Here is a 21,506-nt window from a genome sequence, read left to right as displayed (position 1 = left end):
GCCACAGATGGGCCTGGAGGATATGTAGGGTGAGATGGGGAATAGGGTTGGGTCGGGGCTGTTGGGTGAGGTGTGGGGCAGTGATGGAGGAGCTTGAGGCATGCAGGACTATGGCAGGGAGAGACGCCTCTCCACCAGCCCCAGGGCTGTGGCAGGGAGAGACGCTTCTCTCCCAGCTCCGGGGCTGCAGTGGGGAGAGATGCCTCTTCCCCAACCCCGGGACTGGGGTGGGGAGAGAGGACTACTGAAAATTTTGCAGTGTTAATTTTCTTTTTATTTGATTTCATATTAAACAAACATCTTAAGTAGTGCACTTTGTTAATTATCCCTTGTTTTAATATTATTTCTTCTTCTTCCATACCTATGGTAACTTTTTAAAAATTTATATTATATCTAGGTTTTTTGTTTCTACTGGTGGCACACGATATTGGTGCTGCACATAACAAAATTCATTCTGCACATGGATGGAAAAAATTAGAGGGAACATTGGTTTCAGAGAACTATCCATGATGACTCCAAGATCTTTTTCTTGAGTGGCAAACATACATCATTTTGTATGTATAGTTGGGATAATGTTTTCCAATGTGCATTACTTTGCATTTATCAACATTGAATTTAATCTGCTATTTTGTTGCACAGTCACCCAGTTTTGTGAGATCCCTTTGTAAATCTTTGCAAACTTTGTCACCTCACTGTTTACCCCTTTTTCTAGAACATTTATGAATATGTTGAACAGCACTGGTCTCACTACAGATCCTTGGGAAACCCTGCTATTTCCTCTCTCCATTCTGAAAACTGACCATTTATTCCTACCCTTTGTTTCCTATCTTTTAACCAGTTATTGATCCATGAGAAGACCTTCCCTCTTATCCCATGACAGCTTAGTTTGCTTTAGAGCCTTTGGTGAGGGACCTTGTCAAAGGCTTTCTGAAAGTCCAAGTACACTATATCTCCTGAATCACCCTTGTCCACATGTTTATTGACCCGTTCAAAGAATTCTACTAGATCAGTGGTTCCCAAACTTGTTCCGCTGCTTGTGCAGGGAAAGCCCCTGGCGGGCCGGGCCGGTTTGTTTACCTGCCGCGTCCGCAGGTTCGGCCGATCGCGGCTCCCAGTGGCCACGGTTCGCTGCTCCAGGCCAATGGGAGCTGCTGGAAGCAGCGCGGGCCAAGGGACGTACTGGCCGCCGCTTCCAGCAGCTCCCATTGGCCTGGAGCAGCGAACCGCGGCCACTGGGAGCCGCGATCGTCCGAACCTGCGGACGTGACAGGTAAATAAACCGTCCCAGCCCGCCAAGGGCTTTCCCTGCACAAGCGGCGGAACAAGTTTGGGAACCACTGTACTAGATTGATGAGGCATGATATCCCTTTACAAAAGTTACGTCGACTCTGCCCCAATAATTTGTGTTCATCTATGTGTCTGATATATCTGTTCTTTACTATAGTTTCAACCAATTTGCCTGGTACTGAAGTTAGGCTTACCAGCCTGTAATTGCCAGGATCAACTCTGGAGCCTTTTTTAAAAATTGGCATCACATTAGTTATCTTCCAGTCATCTGGTACAGAAGCTAATTTAAGTGATAGGTTACATACCACAGTTAGTAGTTCTGCAATTTCATTATTTGAGTTCCTTCAGAACACTTGGGTCAATACCATCTGGTCCTGGTGACTTATTATTGTTTAATTTATCAATTTGTTCCAAAACTTCCTCTATTGACACCTCAATCTGGGATAGTTCTTCAGATTTGTCACCTAAAAAGAATGGCTCATTAACACCCCTTCAGTCAGAAGGGGGGAAACAAAAAAAACAAAACAAAAAAAAAGGATGGAAGGCACCTGGGGGAGGGTTGTTAGTGGGAAATAGATTGTTATAATAAGCCATACATCCAGTGTCTCTCTTCAGTCCATGATTTCTAGTGACTAGGCAAAGTTATGAATTTAAGCTCCTAGGCTCATCTTTTGAAGGTGTTGTGCAGGTTTTCTTTGAGGATGAAGACTGATAGGTCACATATAGAATGATTGCTTTGTGAAAAGTGCTCACCCACAGCCTGCCCTGACCTTGGCATTTCCAGTGAGGGCTGCTCGAGGCAGCCCGGGTCACAGGGGGTGTTAATCATTGTAGTAGTGGAGATATGTCTGTAGGTTTTGCATCTGTTCTGGCAGAGTATGGTGCCACTTTGAGTTGGTGTGTCCTGGTCTGTGGTGAGCTTGATTCTGATGATGAGAAGTTGGGAGTTGTTTGAAGACCAGAAGAGGGAGTTAAAGAAATATTTCTTTCACAATGGGGTCCCCATCGAGTATGGGTTGTTGTTGTTTGATGATACCCCGTATGGGTTCCAGTGTGGGGTGGTAGGTGACAACTAAGGGAGTGTACTCTCTGGTGCTGCAGTTTTATGTCTGAGCCAGGTATTTATAAAGCTTCTAATAAAATAAAATAAAAAGCTGTGTTTCAAGCAGGCAAAATATGTTAAATATTATGAGATGCTGAAACAATCTACAGGCCTGGAGGCCCATGGGCCATGGCCCTTTGTGTCCTTTCGTTAAGCCAGCCCTGGAAATAGGCTCAAGATTCTAGTATGGGATATGTCTGAGACAACAAAATCCCCTCTAACTGGGTGAGAGGAGTTGTATCTAGTCTGTAATGGTCCCAACTCTTTCAGACATGGCAGACAAAATTAAAACCCAGATTCCCTTGATGATAGCTTGTTGCTATTCTTTGCACCTGAATTAGAGTGATTCACTGAGGATTATTGAATCAAGGGGTGAGTGGAGATAGTATGAGCAAAATAAGAGCAAGCCAAAGTCTTAACCTTTTTCAGATTCGGAGTGGTTTGGAACAGTCTGCCTTCCCAAAAGGAGACTGGCTCAGTCCCTGAGTCTCTACATCACTGATGCCTTTTAGGCCCAGAAGTCTCTTTTCGGGAACCTGCTGCTGTTCCTCTTAAATTTGACATCTCCCTAGGGCTTCCCCTGGAGTTGTGATCCAGAGCATGAGAGGTGTCTAGGAAGCCCAGAGTACATGTGCTCTGAGACTTCTCAGACATCCAGTAACAGAGCCCAGCTGCGAGAGTAACATCAACTGTCCTCAGCCTCAAGGGAAAGGGTTTCTGGACTTCCCCTCTTTTCAAGGTGCTGGCCATGCAGAATGATGGCAAAGCAATCCTAAAAAGCTTTCTTGGCAGTAGAAGGAAGCAGCACCCTCTCCCCAGCCTGTACCTGGAGATCATGATGCCATTCTGGAACCAAAAGCAGAGATGAGCTAAGGTGGGGAGTATCTGAGATTAGAGGTAAATACGTCATACAATACTTTACTAAAGGTAACTCATTTCTATTCCAATCCCTGTAATCTTTAATTTAATGTTAATACCTTGCATGTAGACAAGTGGCCAGACTGATTCTTTCTGGTCCAAATTGGGCCCCCACCAGTGTCAACAACTGGAGGACAGATGTTCCTCCCTCAAGATTTCACATTGTTTATATTGCTTGATGTTCTGGGGGAGAAGAAACCATCTGATGCAAAAGCATGTACTGAGTTATCTTAATCTAACTGAAAATCTTCCCAGTTCAGACTATGATGCCCCTTCAGGGAGTGAACAATTACACAAATTAATAGGTCCCTATCCATTCTGACAATAGCTTTTAATGATGACACTTCAGCTGACGGACTTCCTTCGATCGCTATTTCCTCAAAACCAAAAATGGGGAAACCAGCTTGGATAAAATAACAAAAGGTGAAGCATCTTTCTAAAATTTATGGACATTTCAATGAGCTGCCTCCCCCAATCTCACCCTGCTTTGCAAAACATGTGTGGTAAAGGTGGGAATCAACTATATTCTTTTCTCTCACACACAACAAATTTCCCAACTCCTCTCCCAAAATTTGTCCTTTGTATCTTTCTTCAAGACCCTACCATGTCTATTGAGGCTACCTGTATAAAAAGCAAATTGTAGCCTTTACTACTAAGCATCACTAATTTTTGCTTTTTATTGGCTGTGAAATATTTGTATGAAAGCCACTATGCAGAAATATATTGCATTACATACATTATGCCTGTGAAAAGAACCACTCACCTAAACATTTGGGGCAACAGTGTCCAGAAGGAATGTGACTGAGATGCTGGGGACATGACAGAATGGGGCAGACTTCTCGTACGCAGTGTGTCCTGCCTCCCTAAGGGAAAATAGGCTCAATTAGGAAAAAAAAAAAAAAAACACGTGCACACACACACACTGGTGACAAGTCTTATAAAAGTCTTAGCAGAAGCAATATTTGTCCACATATATTTCTATTCATACCTGTCACAGAGATTATATGTAACGGCCATAAAGCACTTCCTACATTCCTTGCAGAATCTCTATATGTATTACTGTTTTTCACTCTGGTAAACAATAAGCAAGTGATAGCTGCACAAAGAGAAGTGCCTGGCTAACTGATTTCTCAATACGGATGTGGGAAAATCAAGTAGAATAAAAGCATAACACATGAACCTTTCTTGAGGTTCCAGAAAGTTGGTAGGAGGGATAGTTCAGTGGTTTGAGCATTGGCCTGCTAAACCCAGGGTTGTGAGCTCAATCCTTGAGGGGGCCACTTAAGGATCTGGGGCAAAATTAGTATTTGGTCCTGCTAGTGAAGGCAGTGGGCTGGACTTGATGACCTTTAGGGGTTCCTTCCAGCTCTATAAGAGAGCTATATCTCCATATATTTATTTACTTTTTCCATTATGTTTCACCGCATATGCTGCTGCATAAGACTTCTTGGCTTGTCTGGGATAGGAAACAGAGTTAAAGAACAAAAGTAAGAGGAGAATGGGTATTCTCCCAGTATTTCCACCACTTCAGGAATCCCAAGTAGCCACAATCATTCATGAAAGCCCATTCTCAGTCCAACTGTGCACACCCAAAAGTCTGCACTGTTCAGAGAACAAAGAACAGATAGTCAATGAGATAGAATGAGTGTGGCAGATAGAGAGAGGAAAGAAGCGAATACTGAAGGAGCAGGGGAAAGTAGAGGAGAAAATGAGAAAAAGGCAAAAGAGAAACAGCATAGAAAGTGTAAGAATAGAGAAACCAGTTGAAGGCGATCAATCAATAATATAGTGACAAGGGGAAAGAGTAGAAATAAGGCAGGACTTGGTTCAGGGGTGATTTCAAAGGAAAAAGATGTTGGCCTTGCAGATACAGGGTAGAGAAAGAGGCAAAAGCATTGGGACTGGAGGAAAAAAAGTGAAGGTGACACAGAGATAAATATTCTTTACTGAAACATTATTTATTACCTGTAATGCAGTAGTGCTTCAAGGCCCTAGTCAGGAATCAGGGCCCTATTGATGCTATACACACATATAGTAAGAAAAGACCATTTGTGTCTCAAAGAGTTTTCAGTCTAAATAATATCCTAATTTTTATTCTAAAAAGGTGGTTTGTAGGGGATGGTGGGGAGTAGGGTGACCAGATCACAAGTGTGACAAATTGGGACAAGGGGTGAGGGGTAATAGGTGCCTGTATAAGACAAAGCCACTGTCCCTGTGAAATTGGGACGTCTGGTCAAACTAATAGGGAGGGGATATTTTAGCTAAAGATGGAGAGAGAGAGAGAGAGAGAGAGAGAGAGAGAGAGACCTTTCCTCTCTCCGCTCTGTTGCCAAAACCTTTCTGTGCACATCTCAAGACCTCAACCAAAATGTCCTCCACACCCAGGACTGGTATCCAGGTTTTTCACTTTTAAAATCTGGTCGCCTTTGTCCCATGAAGGGAATTCAGTTAGTTTAATCTAAATGTCCTGCCCAATCCATAATCTAGGGCAAAAGATTCAGCCCACAATATACTTTGTATTCCTGGATGCTGCAATGAAAGAATTATGAGTAGTCCACAGCCATATGCATTCAGGATGCTCCTCTGACCTCCCTTGAAACAGATGGAAAAAGCCATTCTTTTAAGAGTTCACTGTTTGAAATTATAGTACAAGACTCCACCCCCAAACAGTACAATAGCACAGTGAACCATGAGTGAGCTTTTATGTAGCAAGAGCAGACTAATGTAGACAAATGGCCAGACTGATACTATTATGAAAAAAAATAATGTACTGTCTGTACCACATACTGTAACAAGATTTCAGACCCAGAACTCTCTGAAAATAACATTTTTTCCATCTGCCCCAAGGGGACCAGTGAAGTATTCTGAATGCACATGGCTATGGCCTGCTCATAATTCTTTCATCGCAGCATCCAGGAATACAGAGTTTATTGCGAGCTGAAACTGCTGATCTAAATTATGGATCAGACAGGAAACTCTGACAAAACTAAATGAATTCCTTCACTGAGGATTCTTCTGATGCTCAGGGAATAGCTCTTTAGGAAGAGGCACAGGTGCAGAATGAGAGAATGAATAAATCTCTCTCCCTGGCTCACAGAAATGGTGCTGTCACTCCACCGAGGGGAAAGCTCATAGAAGACAGAACCCATCCTGAAAAGATAATGTGAATGAGTAATTAGGGCATGGAGCTGTTGATGAGATTGGGAGGGGGGGGAAAGAGAGAGAAGAACACTGATGGTGAGTTAAGGAATGATCTAGTAGCTTGGTTGACCAGAGCCCTGCAATCTGAAAAGGCCCCTCCCCATAACCTCACCTATGGATTTTGTTTTCTGCATATACACATCCCCAAAACTGTTTTGGAGCCCCACTTCTTTGACTGATCAAGGCAAAACTCAGGTGTAATCCTTCTTTGAGAAACCCCTTTCTAGTCTGTTCTGTTCTACTTAGGTTTTTATACTGCATTCCTCAAAGAGTTAGGTGTATTATATATATATATATATATATATATATATATACACACACACACACACACACACACACACACACACACACACAGTGTGTTTTCTGAGGTTACCCTGTCAAGCCTGTGTTCAGGGCTGAGTAAGGCAGTTTTGTTTATCCTACCTCAAATAAATTTCATCATCTCTGCATTTGATTTATAATCCCCTTGGTGAATCAGGAATGAAGATTCTAAAAAAGGGGGGAGCCTCTAATCAAAAATGTTCTCTTTTCCTCCACATCACCTCAGCCCTGGCTCACATTTATTTACAAAACAGCTTCAGTCCATCTCCTCAACAAGATTGGCTGCTGCAAAGCCACAATTGGCAAACATCCTCAGTTTAAATTATATCACATGGTACAGAAGGTCTGGTTATTTCCAGCTGAACCTTAATTAAATGGGGTGAGGGTATTATCCCCCCAAACACCTAAAAGCACCTCCTTCTGAAAATCAGCCCCCCAAAAATGTGTCGCAAGTTGGGTATCCAGAAATTAAAGCACCCAAAGCCACTAGCCACTTTTGTAAATCTTGATTGTCACTAAACATAACCAATATATAAGATTACAAAGAAGTCTAGGGGATATTTTATCATCAGGAATCTCACAAAATGTTGTTCAGAAAAGGCCCTAGGACATGTGTTTTCCACCAAACAGAAATATCTCTTAATTTGATAAGTAGGGCCCTACCACGTTCACAGTCCATTTTGGTCAATTTCACAGTCATAGGAATTTAAAAATCATAAATTTCATGATTGCAGATATTTAAATTTGAAATTTCATGGTGTTGTAACTGTAGGGGTCCTGCCTCAAAGGGAGTGTGGGGGGGAGTCGCAAGGTTATTGTACGAAGGTCGAGGTATTGCCATCCTTACTTCTGCACTGCTGTTCGCAGCAGCGCTGCCTTCAGAGCTGGGCAGCCAGAAAGCAGGACTGCTGGCCAGGAGCCCAGCTCTGAAGGCAGTGCCACTGCCAGCAGCAGCGCAGAAGTAAGGATGGCATGGTATGGTATTGCCACTCTTACTTCTGCGCTGCTGCCTTCAGAGCTGGGCCCCCGGCTAGCAACTACCACTCTCTGGCCGCCCAGCTCTGAAGGCAGCAGCGCAGAAGTAAGAGTGGCAATACCATATCATGCCATCCGTACTTCTGTACTGCTGCTGGCAGCAGCACTACCTTCAGAGCTGGGCTCTCAGCCAGCCACTTCCGCTCTTTGGCTGTCCAGCTCTGAAGGCAGCGCAGAAGTAAGGGTGGCAGTACTGTGGACCCTCCCTACAATAACCTTGTGCCTCCCCACCTCCTCTTTTTGGGTCAGGACCCCCAGTTTGGGAAACGCTGGTCTCCTCCATGAAATACGTATAGTATAAGGTAAAAGTACACAAAAGATCAGATTTCACAGGGGGAGACCAGATTTCATGGTCCACAATGTGTTTTTCACGGTGGTGAATTTGGTAGGGTCCTATTGATAAGTAATGCTAAATGCTTGTTTGTTTTTGTCTTTTATTTTTAGTTCCTTTGTGCTCAGCATCTTTTTCCCATTCTGTTCACCTCTCCTTTCCCCCATCCAGGAATTTTCTCTCAAACTGAATCATGTCTGGTTTTTTATCACTGATTTCTGATTCCAGCTGTTATGCTGTTTAGGTCCTAAGAGTGAAGCAACATTCCTGGTCTCTGCTACCCGAGATAGATATTCCAGGCTTACATGTCATCATATAGTGCATGTTCAAAAAAGACATAAAACAAATCAACCTATTTCATTTAAAATAATAGTAACTCCACCTAGTCTTCAGTTATTATAGAGAGTTGGTGAGTTTCAGGCTTTAAGAAAACATCAAACCCTGTACAATGCTATGATCTGGACCTTTATTCTCCTAAAAACACGTAGCATTACTTGTCCTGAGTTCAAAGTCCCAGTAGGAGTCTCCAGTGCTTCAAACAGCATGAAAAGAAGTTGTGTACAAATACAATATGTTGCTACAATAGGTCAAGAAAAAAGCAAATGAAAAATAGTTTGTCGCCCTCCTTCCCAGTATTAACTTTGGTGAACTGAAAATTCCTGCAGAAAATTACAAATTATTTTGCTGTGACAAAATCAAATGGCTATATCCATAATACAAGCCAGAATAGGGAAAGTACAGGTTAAAGACTATCTAGATAAATTAGAAGTATTCCAGTCAGCAGGGCCTGAAATTCAACCCTAGGGTGCTTACGAAACTAGCTCAAGCAATCTCAGAACCATTAGCAATTATCTTTGAGAACTCCTGGAGGATGGGTTAGGTCCCATATGAAGAAAGGCAAACTTAAAAAGGGGAACAAAGAGTATCTGGGGTATTATAGACCAGTCAGTCTAACTTTGATACCTGGAAACATGCTCGAACAAATTATTAAACAATTAATTTTTAAGCACCTGGAGGATAATGGGATTATAAAAAATAGCCAACATGGATTTGTCAAGAACAAATCAGCCTAATTTCCTTCTTTGAAAGGATTATTGGCTTAGTGGATGGGGTGGGAAGCAGGAGACATGATTAATCTCAATTTTAATAGGGCTTTTGACACTGACCCATATAACGTTCTGTGACAGGGTCCTGGGCAAAGGGTTGCTGATTCAGCCCTCTGTCATGCCAGCTCCCATTTAGGGGGATAGATTAGAGCTGCCTGGATATAACGTGGCCCTAATTGGGAGGTGGAGACAGCTGCAACCTAATTAGCCTGGAACTATATAAAAGCCTTGAGGAAGACAGAAAGCAAGAGAAAAGGCAGGGAGTCCCTCCCTCCCTATGTTGAAGGGCCAACTGTACATGGTGAAATGGTGGTGGGAACAAGCCTGTGAATAAACTGCACCAGTGGATATTAACCCCAGGGTCTTAGAGTGGTTTTGGGGACTTAGCAGAGGCAGGAGCCAAGGGGCCTTGTTGTGCTCTGCTACACGTGGGGGCTTGTCTGGGATCCCATGACAGAGTAAGTGTTTGGCAGCCTGGAGATGGAGGAGCCCCTGCAGTGGCTGGTCAAGCAGCATGAGGAGTGCAGAAGGCAATGCAGTTTTCAGCAAGCCCACCAGCTGGAGAGACAGGCCCTGCTCACCTGGCAGGCAGAACAGCAGAAGAGCCTGCAGGACTTCATTCAGGAGCAGGCTGGCATCCAACAGTAGCTCCTGCAGAAAGTGGTGAGTCCCATGAGAGGTGATGGCATTCAGGTGCCGGGCTAAAGACTGTGTAAAATGGGCCCAACAGATGACCCCGATGCCTTCCTAGGCACATTTAAGCAGGTAGCTGTGGGGGCTGGATGGGACACTGGGCCCTGCAACTGGCTCCCTACCTAGCTGGTGAAGCCCAGTGGCCTACATGGCCCTAAGTGAAGAGCAGACCAGGAATGAAGCGGTTAAGGCAGCCATTCTGGATCGGGTGGGGCTGTCCATGGAGAAGTACTGCCAGAAGTTCTGGTTGGTGAGGTGGACGGGGGGTTGAGGCTCCAGGCATTTGCCCAAAAGTTAATGCACTGGGCCACCCAGGCTGAGGCCAGACACCCAGAGAGTGGGGGAGATCATAGACGTGCTTGTCCAAGAGCAGTTCTTACAGGGCCTCCCTGAGATCATAAAGATGTGGGTGAGGCAACACCAACCAAATACAGTCGAGGCGGCTGTAAAGCTTACGGAGGAGTACGCGGAGGCGGACTTCCCCAGGAAGGAGGGATGGCTGAGCACGTAAATGGAGACCGGGAGAAGGCCCAGAGAACCTCCACCCAGGAAGAGCCCGGAGAACAAACTGGAGGACATCCGAGGGGCTCCCACAGGATCCAGACTGGTTGTTTACTGGCAGTGCAGGCAACCAGGACAAGGGAGACTGCCCGCACAAGGATAGTGGGTGGGCAGAGTTTTGTGGCTGGGCAAATGCTGGAGGGAAAGGGTGGAAGCTGTCCACCATTCCAGTGATGGTGGGGAGGAAACCCCAGCGAGGTCTGGTGGACTTGGTCTTGGCCTTGGCCTGCTCTCTGGTACAAAGGAAGCTGGTAAGGCCACATTGGTGGATTCCCAGTGTGAAGATGGATGTAGAATGCATCCACTCAGATAGGAGGCAATACCCTATGGCCAGGTGCCCCCCAAGGTTTGGGGCAGGTTTAAGTGGCAACAGGTTGGGGTAGTAAAGGGCCTACCTTATCCAATGATGGTGGGTATGGATTGGGACCTCTTCCCAGCAGGAGGGAAGGTGGGCAGAGGGAGAATCCCTGAGGACGAGGGTAGAGACCCCCAAGCAGAAAACCCCTAGACAACAGAGCCTAAGAAAGGAGAGGGAAGCTGTGGGCGAGATGTCCGCCCCAGGGTCTTTGACCAGAGAGCAAAGCCCGGTGGAGGCCCTTATTAGCAGACCCCCAGAGGAAGAGACCCAGGCCCCATTGGATGAGCTTGGGGGACAGGAAGCCCTGATTGTCTGGGAGAGAGCCAGGACCAATCCCAAACCCCTGATGGAAAAGATGGGGGAAAAACAGGAGAACACCCAGGGGGCTGTGAATGGTACGAGGACCTGGGGGTTGCAATGGAGCTGTGGGGCTGTCCACCCCCCACACAGTGTAGTTTCTGTGGGTGGGAAATGAAGGATCCCCACATGGCAAACCCTGGAACTGACCCAAAAGAGGGGAAAAGACTCACCCGTAGATCCCCTCCCCCTCAGTAGATGGAGAGGATGCGGAGGGGCGAACCTGGTGGTCAGAGAAATGGGGGAGGTGTATGACAGGGTGCTGGGCAAAGGGTTGGAGAAATGGGGGAGGTGTATGACAGGGTGCTGGGCAAAGGGTTGCTGATTCAGCCTTCTCTCATGCCAGCTCCCATTTAGGGGGATAGATTACAGCTGGCTAGAGATAACGTCGCCCTAATTGGGGAAGCAGAGACAGCTGCTGCCTAATTATCCTGGAGCTATATAAAAGCTTCAGGGGAAGGAAGCAAAGGGGGAGCAGAAAGAAAGGGAAAAGGCAGGGAGTGGAAGCAGGGAGGTAATGCCTCCCTCCTACAGACGGTGAAGGGCCAACTGTACATGGTGAAACGGTGGTGGGAACAAGCCTGTGAATAAACTGCACCAATGGATACTAACCCCAGGGTCTCAGAGTGATTTTGTGGACTTATCAGAGGCAGAAGCCAAGGGGGCCCTGCCGCACTACGCTATACTTTCTCATAAGCAAACTAGGGGAAAGTGCTCTAGATGATAATTACTATAAAATGAGTGCACAACTGGTTGAAAGACCGTACTAAAAAAGTACTTATCAATGATTCACTGTCACACTGGGAGGACATATCTAGTGGAGTCTCACTAGATATGTCCTCCCAGTGTGACAGTGAATTAAACAGTCTGATATTAAACAATATTTTCATTAGTGATTTAGATAATGGAGTGGAGAGCACACTTATAACATTTTCAGATGACTGGGAGGGATTTCAAGCAGTTAGGAGGACAGGATGAGAATTCAAAATGACATTGATAAATTAGAGAATTGGTCTGAAATCAACAAAGTGAAATTCAATAAAGACAAGTGCAAAGTACTTCACTTAGGATGGAAAAAAAAAATCAAATGCACAACTACAAAATGGAGAACTACCGGTTGGGCAATAGTAATGCTGAAAAGGATCTGGGGGTTATAGTGGATCACAAATTGAATAGGAGCCAACAATATCATGCAGTTGTGAAAAAGGCTCATATCATCTGGGGGGTATCAACAAGCGTGTCAAATGCAAGACACAGGAGGTAATTGTCCCACTCTACTTAGCACTGGTGAGGCCTCAGCTGGAATAGTGTCCTGTTTTGGGCACCACAGTTTAGGAAAAATGTAGACAAACTAGAAAATCCAGTGGAGAGCAACAAAAATGATAAAAGCCTTAGAAAGGTGAGGAAAGGTTTAAAAAACTGGACATATTTAGTTTTGAGAAAAGAAGACTGAGGGGGGGACCTGTTAACAGTCTTCAGATACGTTAAGGGCTTTTATATAATGAGGACGATAAACAATTGTCCTCCATGTCTGCCGTAGATAAAACAAGAAGTAATGAGTTTAATTGGCAGCAAGGAAGATTTAGAAAGTTTTCTCTAAGTATAAAGATAGTTAAGTACGTGAACAGGCTACTAAGGGAGGTTGTGGAATCCCTGTCACTGGGGGGGAGGTTAACAACAGATTAGACTGGGGTCCCCAACATGGTGCCCGCGGGCGCCATGGCGCCCGCCGGGGCATCTAAGTGCACCTGCGTACTGGCCAGCAGACGAGCATCCGCTGAAATGCCGCTGAGAAGCAGCGTCATCCAGAGGCATCGCCACTGAAATGCCACCAATTTTCAGCGGCGACACCTCTGGATGACGCTGCTTGTCGGCAGTATTTTGGCAGCGACGCCTATTGACGTTGCCGCTTGGCAGTGGCATTTCGACGGATGCTCGTCCGCCACCACGGTCCTCCGTGACTCGTCGTCTGGTGCCCGCCAGACAAAAAAGGTTGGGGACCACTGGATTAGACAAACACCTGTCAGGGATGGTTAAGGTTTACTTGGTCCTCCCTCAGCATGGGAGGGTGATAGATTAGATAACCTCTCAGAGTCCCTCCCATTCCTACATTTCTATGATTCTATAACTTGGTGAATGGTGCTAACTAGCTAACTTCAAGGTGGAACTAACTAAGGAATTCCTCATACAGTAGCTTCTGCTGAAGTGAACCTGTCTTTGCCAAAATCCAAGAGAGAGCTTTTAATCATGTAGGAAAGTATGTTGTGGGATAAACAATATATTTATATTAGATTTATGAAAAATGCTGGTCAGAATCTAATTGGGGTCTGATTCTGCTCTCACACTGATTAAAAATCAAGAGGAAACGCAGTGAAGTCTATGGAGCTACAATAGTATAAAACTGATGTGATGGGAAAATCAGGCTGTTTGTGCATGTACAGTGGTCTCACTTTAAAAGTGTTTGAGACTTTTTACTGATTCTATTATTATGGCCTATCATACTGTATGTATAGGAAATATCTAACCAACAGGTAAATAGCTACAAATCTGCAGAAACACTTTAAGTGACTGTATTATCATTTTAAAAACATACATTAATTGACAATTCATGAATTGGCTGAAGGACTTTAACTCACAAACCTAAAAAAAAAAAAACCATTGAACTCCTAGACAGTCATCCAACACAGACAAAAGTCTGTGTAAATATACAGGGTTCTCAGAATATCCCAAAGGTTTCTGTAGGCCCAGCAAAATAGAAATCAGAGTAAACACCCTGCCACCATTTCCACATTTAAATCTGGGGATTTTTAGTTCAAGTGTCCCAGTTACCTGTCTCAGATAACCAGGTGTCAAATCATGAAGGGTATTACAGGTCAAAACCAACACCTTGAATTGCATCTGAAAACAAATTGGAAGCCAGTACAGACTAAGGAAGTACAGGTGCCATATATTTCCTGTCAGTAATGCTGTTAAGTAAACAGAGATGAATTCTAATCTACTGAGTGATGTCCAGGTCTAATTCCAATTAACTCTGCAACTTTTCTTTTCAGACAGAGATCTTGTCAATCTCCTTGCCAGACGTAGATAAAAAGAAAAAAACCCACAAAACTTATCAACAAAGTCGGACTACCTCACTATAAAGGGGAAGGAGATATTAATTTTCGCCAGTTGGATAATTCTTAGGTGAAGTTAGCTAAGAGCCTCTCAACTAACTAATTATCCCCCATCCCTACATCTCTGCTAACCACTGCAAAACCTGAGCAACCCGGTCACCAGAGTCAGGCAAAATGACTAACATCAGCATACTGATGGCACTGCAGTCCAAGACATCTAATTGTTTCCTCCAGTGTTCTCATGCACACATCAAACAGAAGGGGTAACAGAATAGCACCTTCCTTCCCCACACATCCTGGTGCACTTGGGTCAGGGGGAGTGCACAGAAACTGTTAGGATGCTATATCCTGCTCTCACTGGTATGTGGGGTGGAGCAGAGCCACAGTCTTTTGGGACACATATAGAAGCAATTCTTGTGCTGCCCTGAGTACAAGGACTGCAACTGTGGCTGGCCTATATTTAGGCTGCAGAGGGAGGAAGTCAGTTGCACCCTCCCCTTCTTCCACTCAGGGGCGGCTCTAGCTCTTTTGCCGCCCCAAGCACGGCAGGCAGGCTGCCTTCGGCGGCATGCCTGCGGGAGGTTCGCCGGTCCCGCAGCTTCGGCGTACCTGCCACCGAATTGCCGCCGAATCCGCGGACCTCCCGCAGGCAAGCCACCGAAGGCTGCCTGACTGCCGTCCTCGCAGGGACCGGAAAGCTGCCCCTGGCTTGGAGCGCTGGTGCCTGGAGCCGCCGCTGCTTCCAGTGCACCTATATAAAGGCCAGCTACAATCTGGCCCCAACTGTCTCTTCTGATTCTCTTAGATCTATCAGCTGCCTTTAATACTGTTGAGCACAAAGTGTTGTGGGATGGCTGTGGGTTCTGGCAGGGATGGAAGAAGTGGTATTTGAGTAGCTCCATTCTTGTCTTTCTAAGAAGGACCACTGCGGTTGCCTTTCTTTCCCTGAGGGCTCTCTTGTGATGTGCTGGAATGTGCTTACCTAAGGAACAATCCCTTCCAGAGCTCCCCCTGGAGCAGCACACCTCACTGCAGGAGTGTACCTCAATCCCTGGGTCTTTGTCCACCACCAGAGAGAAATCATTAACCGATATGAGCAGGACTGTCTCTGTACCATAAGCAGGTCTAAAAAAACATATTGAAAAGGGTCCGGGAAAACTGAAGACACCAGTTATTGCCAGAGTTGCTTCCCCCACAAATTTGTATTTAATTGATAACAAATAGATCTAAAGGCATTATTTGACATTATCACATGCCCTGGCCTCTTCATCATCATCCCCCTTCCATTCCACTCACAACATTTTCTCTGTGTGTTCAGTGAATACATAATCTACTGACAAAACTGTCCCCTCCATGATTCTGATCTATGTTCACCTTGTCACTTGTAGGGCCAAATCTTTACACAGGCAAAGTTCTCAGTGGTTTCAATGAGAATTTTATTGGAGCAAAAATGTCAGGATTTAGCCCATGATGAACTGTTACACATTTGTTCTTAGGTTTCATTCTGGAAGAAGTTTGAAAGGTTTCATGTGTCACCAGATAAACTTTCTTTTCCTCTAGGAAAAACCTATTAAAATAGCATTATCCTAACCTCAGGACATACATACATATAGAGATTCAGAACAATGTCAGATGCAGGCTATATTCACAACAGGGGCCGATGTACAAACTAAGACAGATGTTCAAGCTTGTCTTGGGCTTTGAATAAGCATTTTACTCAGCTAGAGACCAAAACTAGCTTTCGACGAGTAAAGCCTCAATCAGGGACATTGCTGAACAGGCTCACCCCCAAGTAAATAGCTAAAAGAAGCCCAGTGAATCTGAACAGATTAACCAATCAGATTGCTGTTCATTCTAAACTACAGGTCCTTTCAGGGGACTAAAACTTATAATAAATATATGTTAAAGCAATGCCAAGTTGACAACATCAATGGTGTAAAGGTGGTGAGTGGAACTATGCTGATAGGGACATAAGCAAGTAAGAGAAATCTTCAGTGGGGATTCAGGTAATGACAGTATTCCTATTTTGGGGGAGGGGGACCCAGACTTACAGGCAAGAGCATTTGTAACTCCTGTTTCATTAGGCTTCCTCCATTAGCTAATCTGTACGAGGGCTGAGCCCTGCACAGATATAAAATTTATATCTGCATCTGATCCATGATCTGCAAAAATGGCCCGTGGATATCCAGAGCTTTGCAGGGCTGTACATCTCAGAAACAGGAACAAGCTGGTTATGCAGAGAAGGCTGCTCACCTCAACTACTCACAGGTGGTTACACAGTGCTCACTCCCTGAGCAGTTATTCCTTTTCTCTCAGCATGCCCGATAAGAGTTCCATTAAATGGGACAGGGGGTTGTTTTAAGCATTAGCAGGTAGTTTTGTACTGAGAGACCCTGTATAATCACATCATTTTCTCCTCTCAGGAGCTACAGAAAGTTCTTTGTTCCCTCCAAAAACTGTTCTGTTCTATGGTTAGTTTCACTTGCCCTTCCCCATCTCTCACTCAGTTTTCTTTCCCTGGAGAAAGGAGAAGATCAACAGAGGGCAGGAGCAGATGCTTCTACTGCCAGTAGATACTATCTGCTGGTACATAGGACCTCATTTCTTAGCTGAGCAATGTCTGTGCTTAATACTAGCCACAGGAGTCAGATGCTTCCCAAGTAGGCTATATATTTTTAAAATTCACAGGTTCCAACAACTTTCACAGTCCCCTCGTGACTTGACTAGTGAGCAATTCTCTGAATAGGGAAACAATGGCCGTTTCCTTTTTCTTTTTATCAAAAGTAAAACTTAAAATTTGTCACATCAGTGTAACTAAAACTAACTTCTGCCACATCTACAAATAATTTATCACCGGTCTCACCATCTTCTGAGAGTTAAAAAATGTATAATTCAGTAAGACTTACTAACCATTCGTGGAACACAAAAAATAACCACGGTCTATATAGTTTATATAGACAGAAGGAAGATAATACTGAATTATGTATCCTCAGACATGCACATACATACACTTAGAGATGAGCCAAGAAGAGAAACATTTTGTTTAACACATAGCCTACTTGAGCTTTCCTAGTATTGGGTGGATATGGATAAAATAGGACCAATATCTGGATAACTCAGAAGTTTGGTTTTGCAAAGCCAAAACCTGCATGACAAAGTTTTGGAAAAACAAAACAAAACCTTTCTACTTACATTAGAGTGCTTGTAATAGTAAAGCTGCCTCAAGTCACAAGTAAACAAGTTATAGCTTCAGAATTTTAAAATAATAATTAAGCCATTTGTTTAGAAGTATCAAATGCTTGTGATGTGTTTTTAAAAATCCGTGAGAACTGGGATCCATGCTGCCAGATAGTAAAGCTGTAGTACTACCCACACAGCATATTTATTAGTCGCAATAAACCACTTTGAACAAAGGAAGCAAACTGTTATTACTCCTCCTCCCCCAGTCATTAAGTTTAAATCTAAAGCAGAGGTAGCCAAAGTGCAGCCCAAAGGCAATCCATGGAGTTCTAAAATTGGGATCACAGCTGCCCTTCTCTCTAATGCTCAGGTGCATCCTGTGGAGACAACAGGTCAGATCTTCAACTGGTGTAAATTGGCATAGCTCACTGAAGTCTATAGAGCTCTGCTGATTGCGCCATCTGAGGATCTGGCCTCATCATCCCAATTCTTTATTTTGATGCAAGTAGCCAGTCATATTGATAAACGTGTCACTTGGCTGTATTAATGGGAAAGTTAAACCAATTGGCTCCATTTTATACACATTAGCTGTGTTCCTGAGGTTCCTAGCAAGTTGCCAGTGTAGTCTTTGATATCTCAAAGTTAGGACATCTTGACTTAAATTAACTATGAACTGACAAGCCTTCCTTTTTTGGAATTAATCTTTATATGGCTGCATCCAGCTGTTGAGGATTATCTAAATTATCCATTAGCTAGTAATTTAGATCAGGACAAGCCTCTAAATTACAATCATGTTTTCCAACAGCAACATATATAAAGTGACTAGTACCAAGAAGCCAATCAATCCAACCACTTGTCAGGTCTTCCAGTTCTCAAGAGCTGTGATGGCTGAGAGGAAAAAGCACTTTTCAGGTGTAAGTGCTGTTTGGTACTTCCTTGCAAAATGCATCCTCAGAACTTCAAATTATTCTCTTAGCAAAGAAGCGGAGCTAACCTGTGGCACACCAGTCTGGCACGCCATACTTACCATCTTATGGTTGTCAGTATCCAAAGGATCTGATTCTTTCCTGTTGTTTAAAAATGATGTAATTCTATTTACTTTAGTAAAATTACACCTGCATAAGTGAGAGTTGGATAAGGCCAAGCATAGTTGCTTAATCTTGAAGCTCCCAGTGGTGAAAGGGAGCATTCTTGAATATGAAGGCTTTGGGTTACACAGTAGTTCCCTTTACTTGTATGCAAACAGAGAAAATGCTTCTAAGGTTTCACTGTACCTAGAATTCTTGAACATGTTTCTGATAGTCTTCCGTGGAGACTTCTTTGTGGGTCATGTTAGCAACCTGCATTTGCCCACTGGCCTCAGAATGGTTTTAGAGTACATCACCAGCACTTGATCACATTTCTCCAATCTAATATTGCTGCTTAGCAGTTTTGCTGGGATTACATTGCAGCTGGCTCCACAATCCAGCTGGAATTGAATTGGTTGTTCACAGGGCCTGCGCTTCCACTAGGCGACCCTAGGCGGTCGCCTAGGGCGGCAGGATTTGGGGGTGGCATTTTGCCACCCTCGGCGGAAATTCAGCAGCGGGGGATCCTTCCGCTCTGGATCTTCGGCGGAAATTCAGCAGCGGGTCCTTCACTCGCTCCGGGACCCGCTGCCGAAGTGCCCCGAAGACACGGAGCGGAAGGACCCCCGCCGCCGAAGACCCCAGGCCCCCTGAATACTCAGAGGAGGAGCGCTGCTGCCTAGGGCAGCAAAAACCCTGGTGCCGCTCCTGGTTGTTGATCTAATAGCATAGTTACAAATATGGCAGTTGAATGGTTGGCAGCCTTCTTCTGCAGTGCATATATTGAGAGTTTTGGATCTGCTAAAAGTCACAGTGCAGATATTCTCCTTCACTGGAAGTCTCTAAATCCTCAGTCACTGATGGAATGCTGCTTTTTTCTTCCTGGATAGCTGCAACGTTGGGATAGAAATTGGTTTTGTTTCCCAAGCCTCTTGCACTGTTGCCCATAAGGTGGGAATTTTTCTTTCTGCCTTTCTTGTTATTTTTCACAGTATATTACTCCTGCTGGAATTCTGTGCTACTGCGCAACGCAGAATTTGCACAGAATTAATGTTCCATGCAAATTTTTATTTTTTTTCCCCACAGAATTTATTTCCCCCTAGCACTTCCCACAGCACCTGGCACAGGCATCCAGGGCTGACAGAGGGAGCATGATTATATTGTGTTATTTTGACAAATAAAATATGCAGAATTTTGCAGACTTTTAAAATATTGTGCGCAGAATTGTTGGCACAGAATTCCCCCAGGAGTAGTATATGCACTGGACCATGTCTGCATTCTCAGTCAGACTGTCTCTAAACTGCCTCCTGGCTTCCTTTAGCTTGAGTCTGTGTACTTGTTCTGCACTAGTGGCTATTACTGTTTTGATCTTTTCCCAGGACAGTTCAGCAGCCTGGGCATTTGTAGTCATTTCTCTAGGTTTAGATCTGTTTTCCCTCAACAATCTCTCCTTTAAGATGGAATCACATGTGTCTCAAACAATCCTGTGTCTAATTAGGGAATCTTAAATGTCTCCAAAGTTACCTGTGGATGCCAAAGTTCTCAGATCTATAATGTAAGCATCTATTCCCTCTTCTGCTTCTTGGTTTTGGGTTAAAAAAAATCTTTCTAAAGTCTCATTCTGTGGATCCAGTATTCCTCAAACACCTATTCAGCTGTTCCAGTGTTTCGGGTATTAATCCTGGTAACAGCGTCTTGCTCACTGTCATGGGGCATGTCACTCACCGCCGGACTGGCGCCTCCTTTTGGTCACTCTGGAGATTAATGTGAGACCAACGCCACCTGTCCATGGCTTGCATACTATCACTCCATCTCTGCATCTGCCTGCCACCTCGGGAATCGCTGTGCCCTCTTCGCAACTCAGCCCTCCGGCTGTGTCAGCATCCATGTTCCCCCTTCCAGGGTTAGTGTCTCAGGCCAATAATCATGCCACTTCCCCAGTAGCGAGTGGGGGGGAACCTGGTCCCACCCACTACTCTGGGTCCCAGCCCAGAGACCCTGTGGATAGCAGCCTCAAGCTGAAACTCTTTAACTTCTCCCAACGCTGCTGTTTCCTGGGCCACTTCCCCATGGCCCCCAGCCCCTTCTTCGGCCTGACCTCAGGGCACACAGGTACTCAGTCCCAGCAGTCAGCCAGGAGCTCCCTCTCACTCCCCCAGTCCCTACCAGCAGCTGCTCTGTCCAAGGTACTTACAGTTCTCTCAGCCTTCCAAGGACAAGCTCCTCACTCCCTGAGCTCCCAGCAGCAACTGACTACCTCTGGCCCTGCAGCCCTTTTTATGTGCACCTGCTGGGCCCTGATTGGCTGCTCCTCACAGCCTCTCTCCTACTGTTTTTTCAAAGTGTTGTGCAGGAACAAAGGAAACTTGCACAACACTTTAAAGAGACCAGCCTGGGAGCTTAAATTCATAACTTTACTAGACACAAAAAAATCATGGACCGAATAGAGAGAGAGATGGGATTTATGGCTTGTTACAAAAATCTGCAACCCACTAACAACACCCCACCATGCTGCTTTTCCCCCCCCCACGACTGGAGGGATGTTAGTGGGCCACTTCACCCTGTATGGTCCCATGAAATATGTGTTTACTTATGCTAAACAATCTGGTCCACCTTGTATTTAGCTGTGATACCCTGAGTATGTGTCCCAGACCTGAAGAAGAGCTCTGTGTAAGCTTGAAAGCTTGTCTCTCTCACCAACAGAAGGTGATCCAATAAAAGATATTACCTCACCCACCTTGTCTGTGGAAGAAGGAGCAGTTATAGACTGGAAGCTTGAACAGGGAGACATGGAACAAGGTGGGGCAGCATTTGGAAACGAGATCCAAAATGTGGGCACAAGAAGAACTATTCAGGGCCCTAACGGCAAGAACAAA

At 44.8% G+C, this 21,506-nt stretch overlaps 1 protein-coding gene across 1 annotated transcript in view; it reads right to left on the bottom strand.

Annotated features, from left to right (window-relative positions):
• Positions 1-21,506, bottom strand: part of LOC113405068 (BMP-binding endothelial regulator protein-like) — a 205,580-nt gene that overhangs the window by 95,766 nt on the left and 88,308 nt on the right. The window contains exon 7 of the mRNA XM_026663556.1: positions 4,071-4,170. Within this exon, the coding sequence (XP_026519341.1) occupies positions 4,071-4,170 (100 nt within the window). The remainder of the gene's footprint in view (positions 1-4,070; positions 4,171-21,506) is intronic.

Source organism: Terrapene carolina, unplaced genomic scaffold, assembly GCF_002925995.2.
Source record: "Terrapene carolina triunguis isolate 2854851 unplaced genomic scaffold, T_m_triunguis-2.0 Scaffold33723, whole genome shotgun sequence".
In the NCBI taxonomy this organism is placed as follows: Eukaryota; Metazoa; Chordata; order Testudines; family Emydidae; genus Terrapene; species Terrapene triunguis.
The sequence above is the reverse complement of the archived record's forward strand: the minus strand, read 5'-3'. Positions and strand labels throughout refer to the sequence as shown.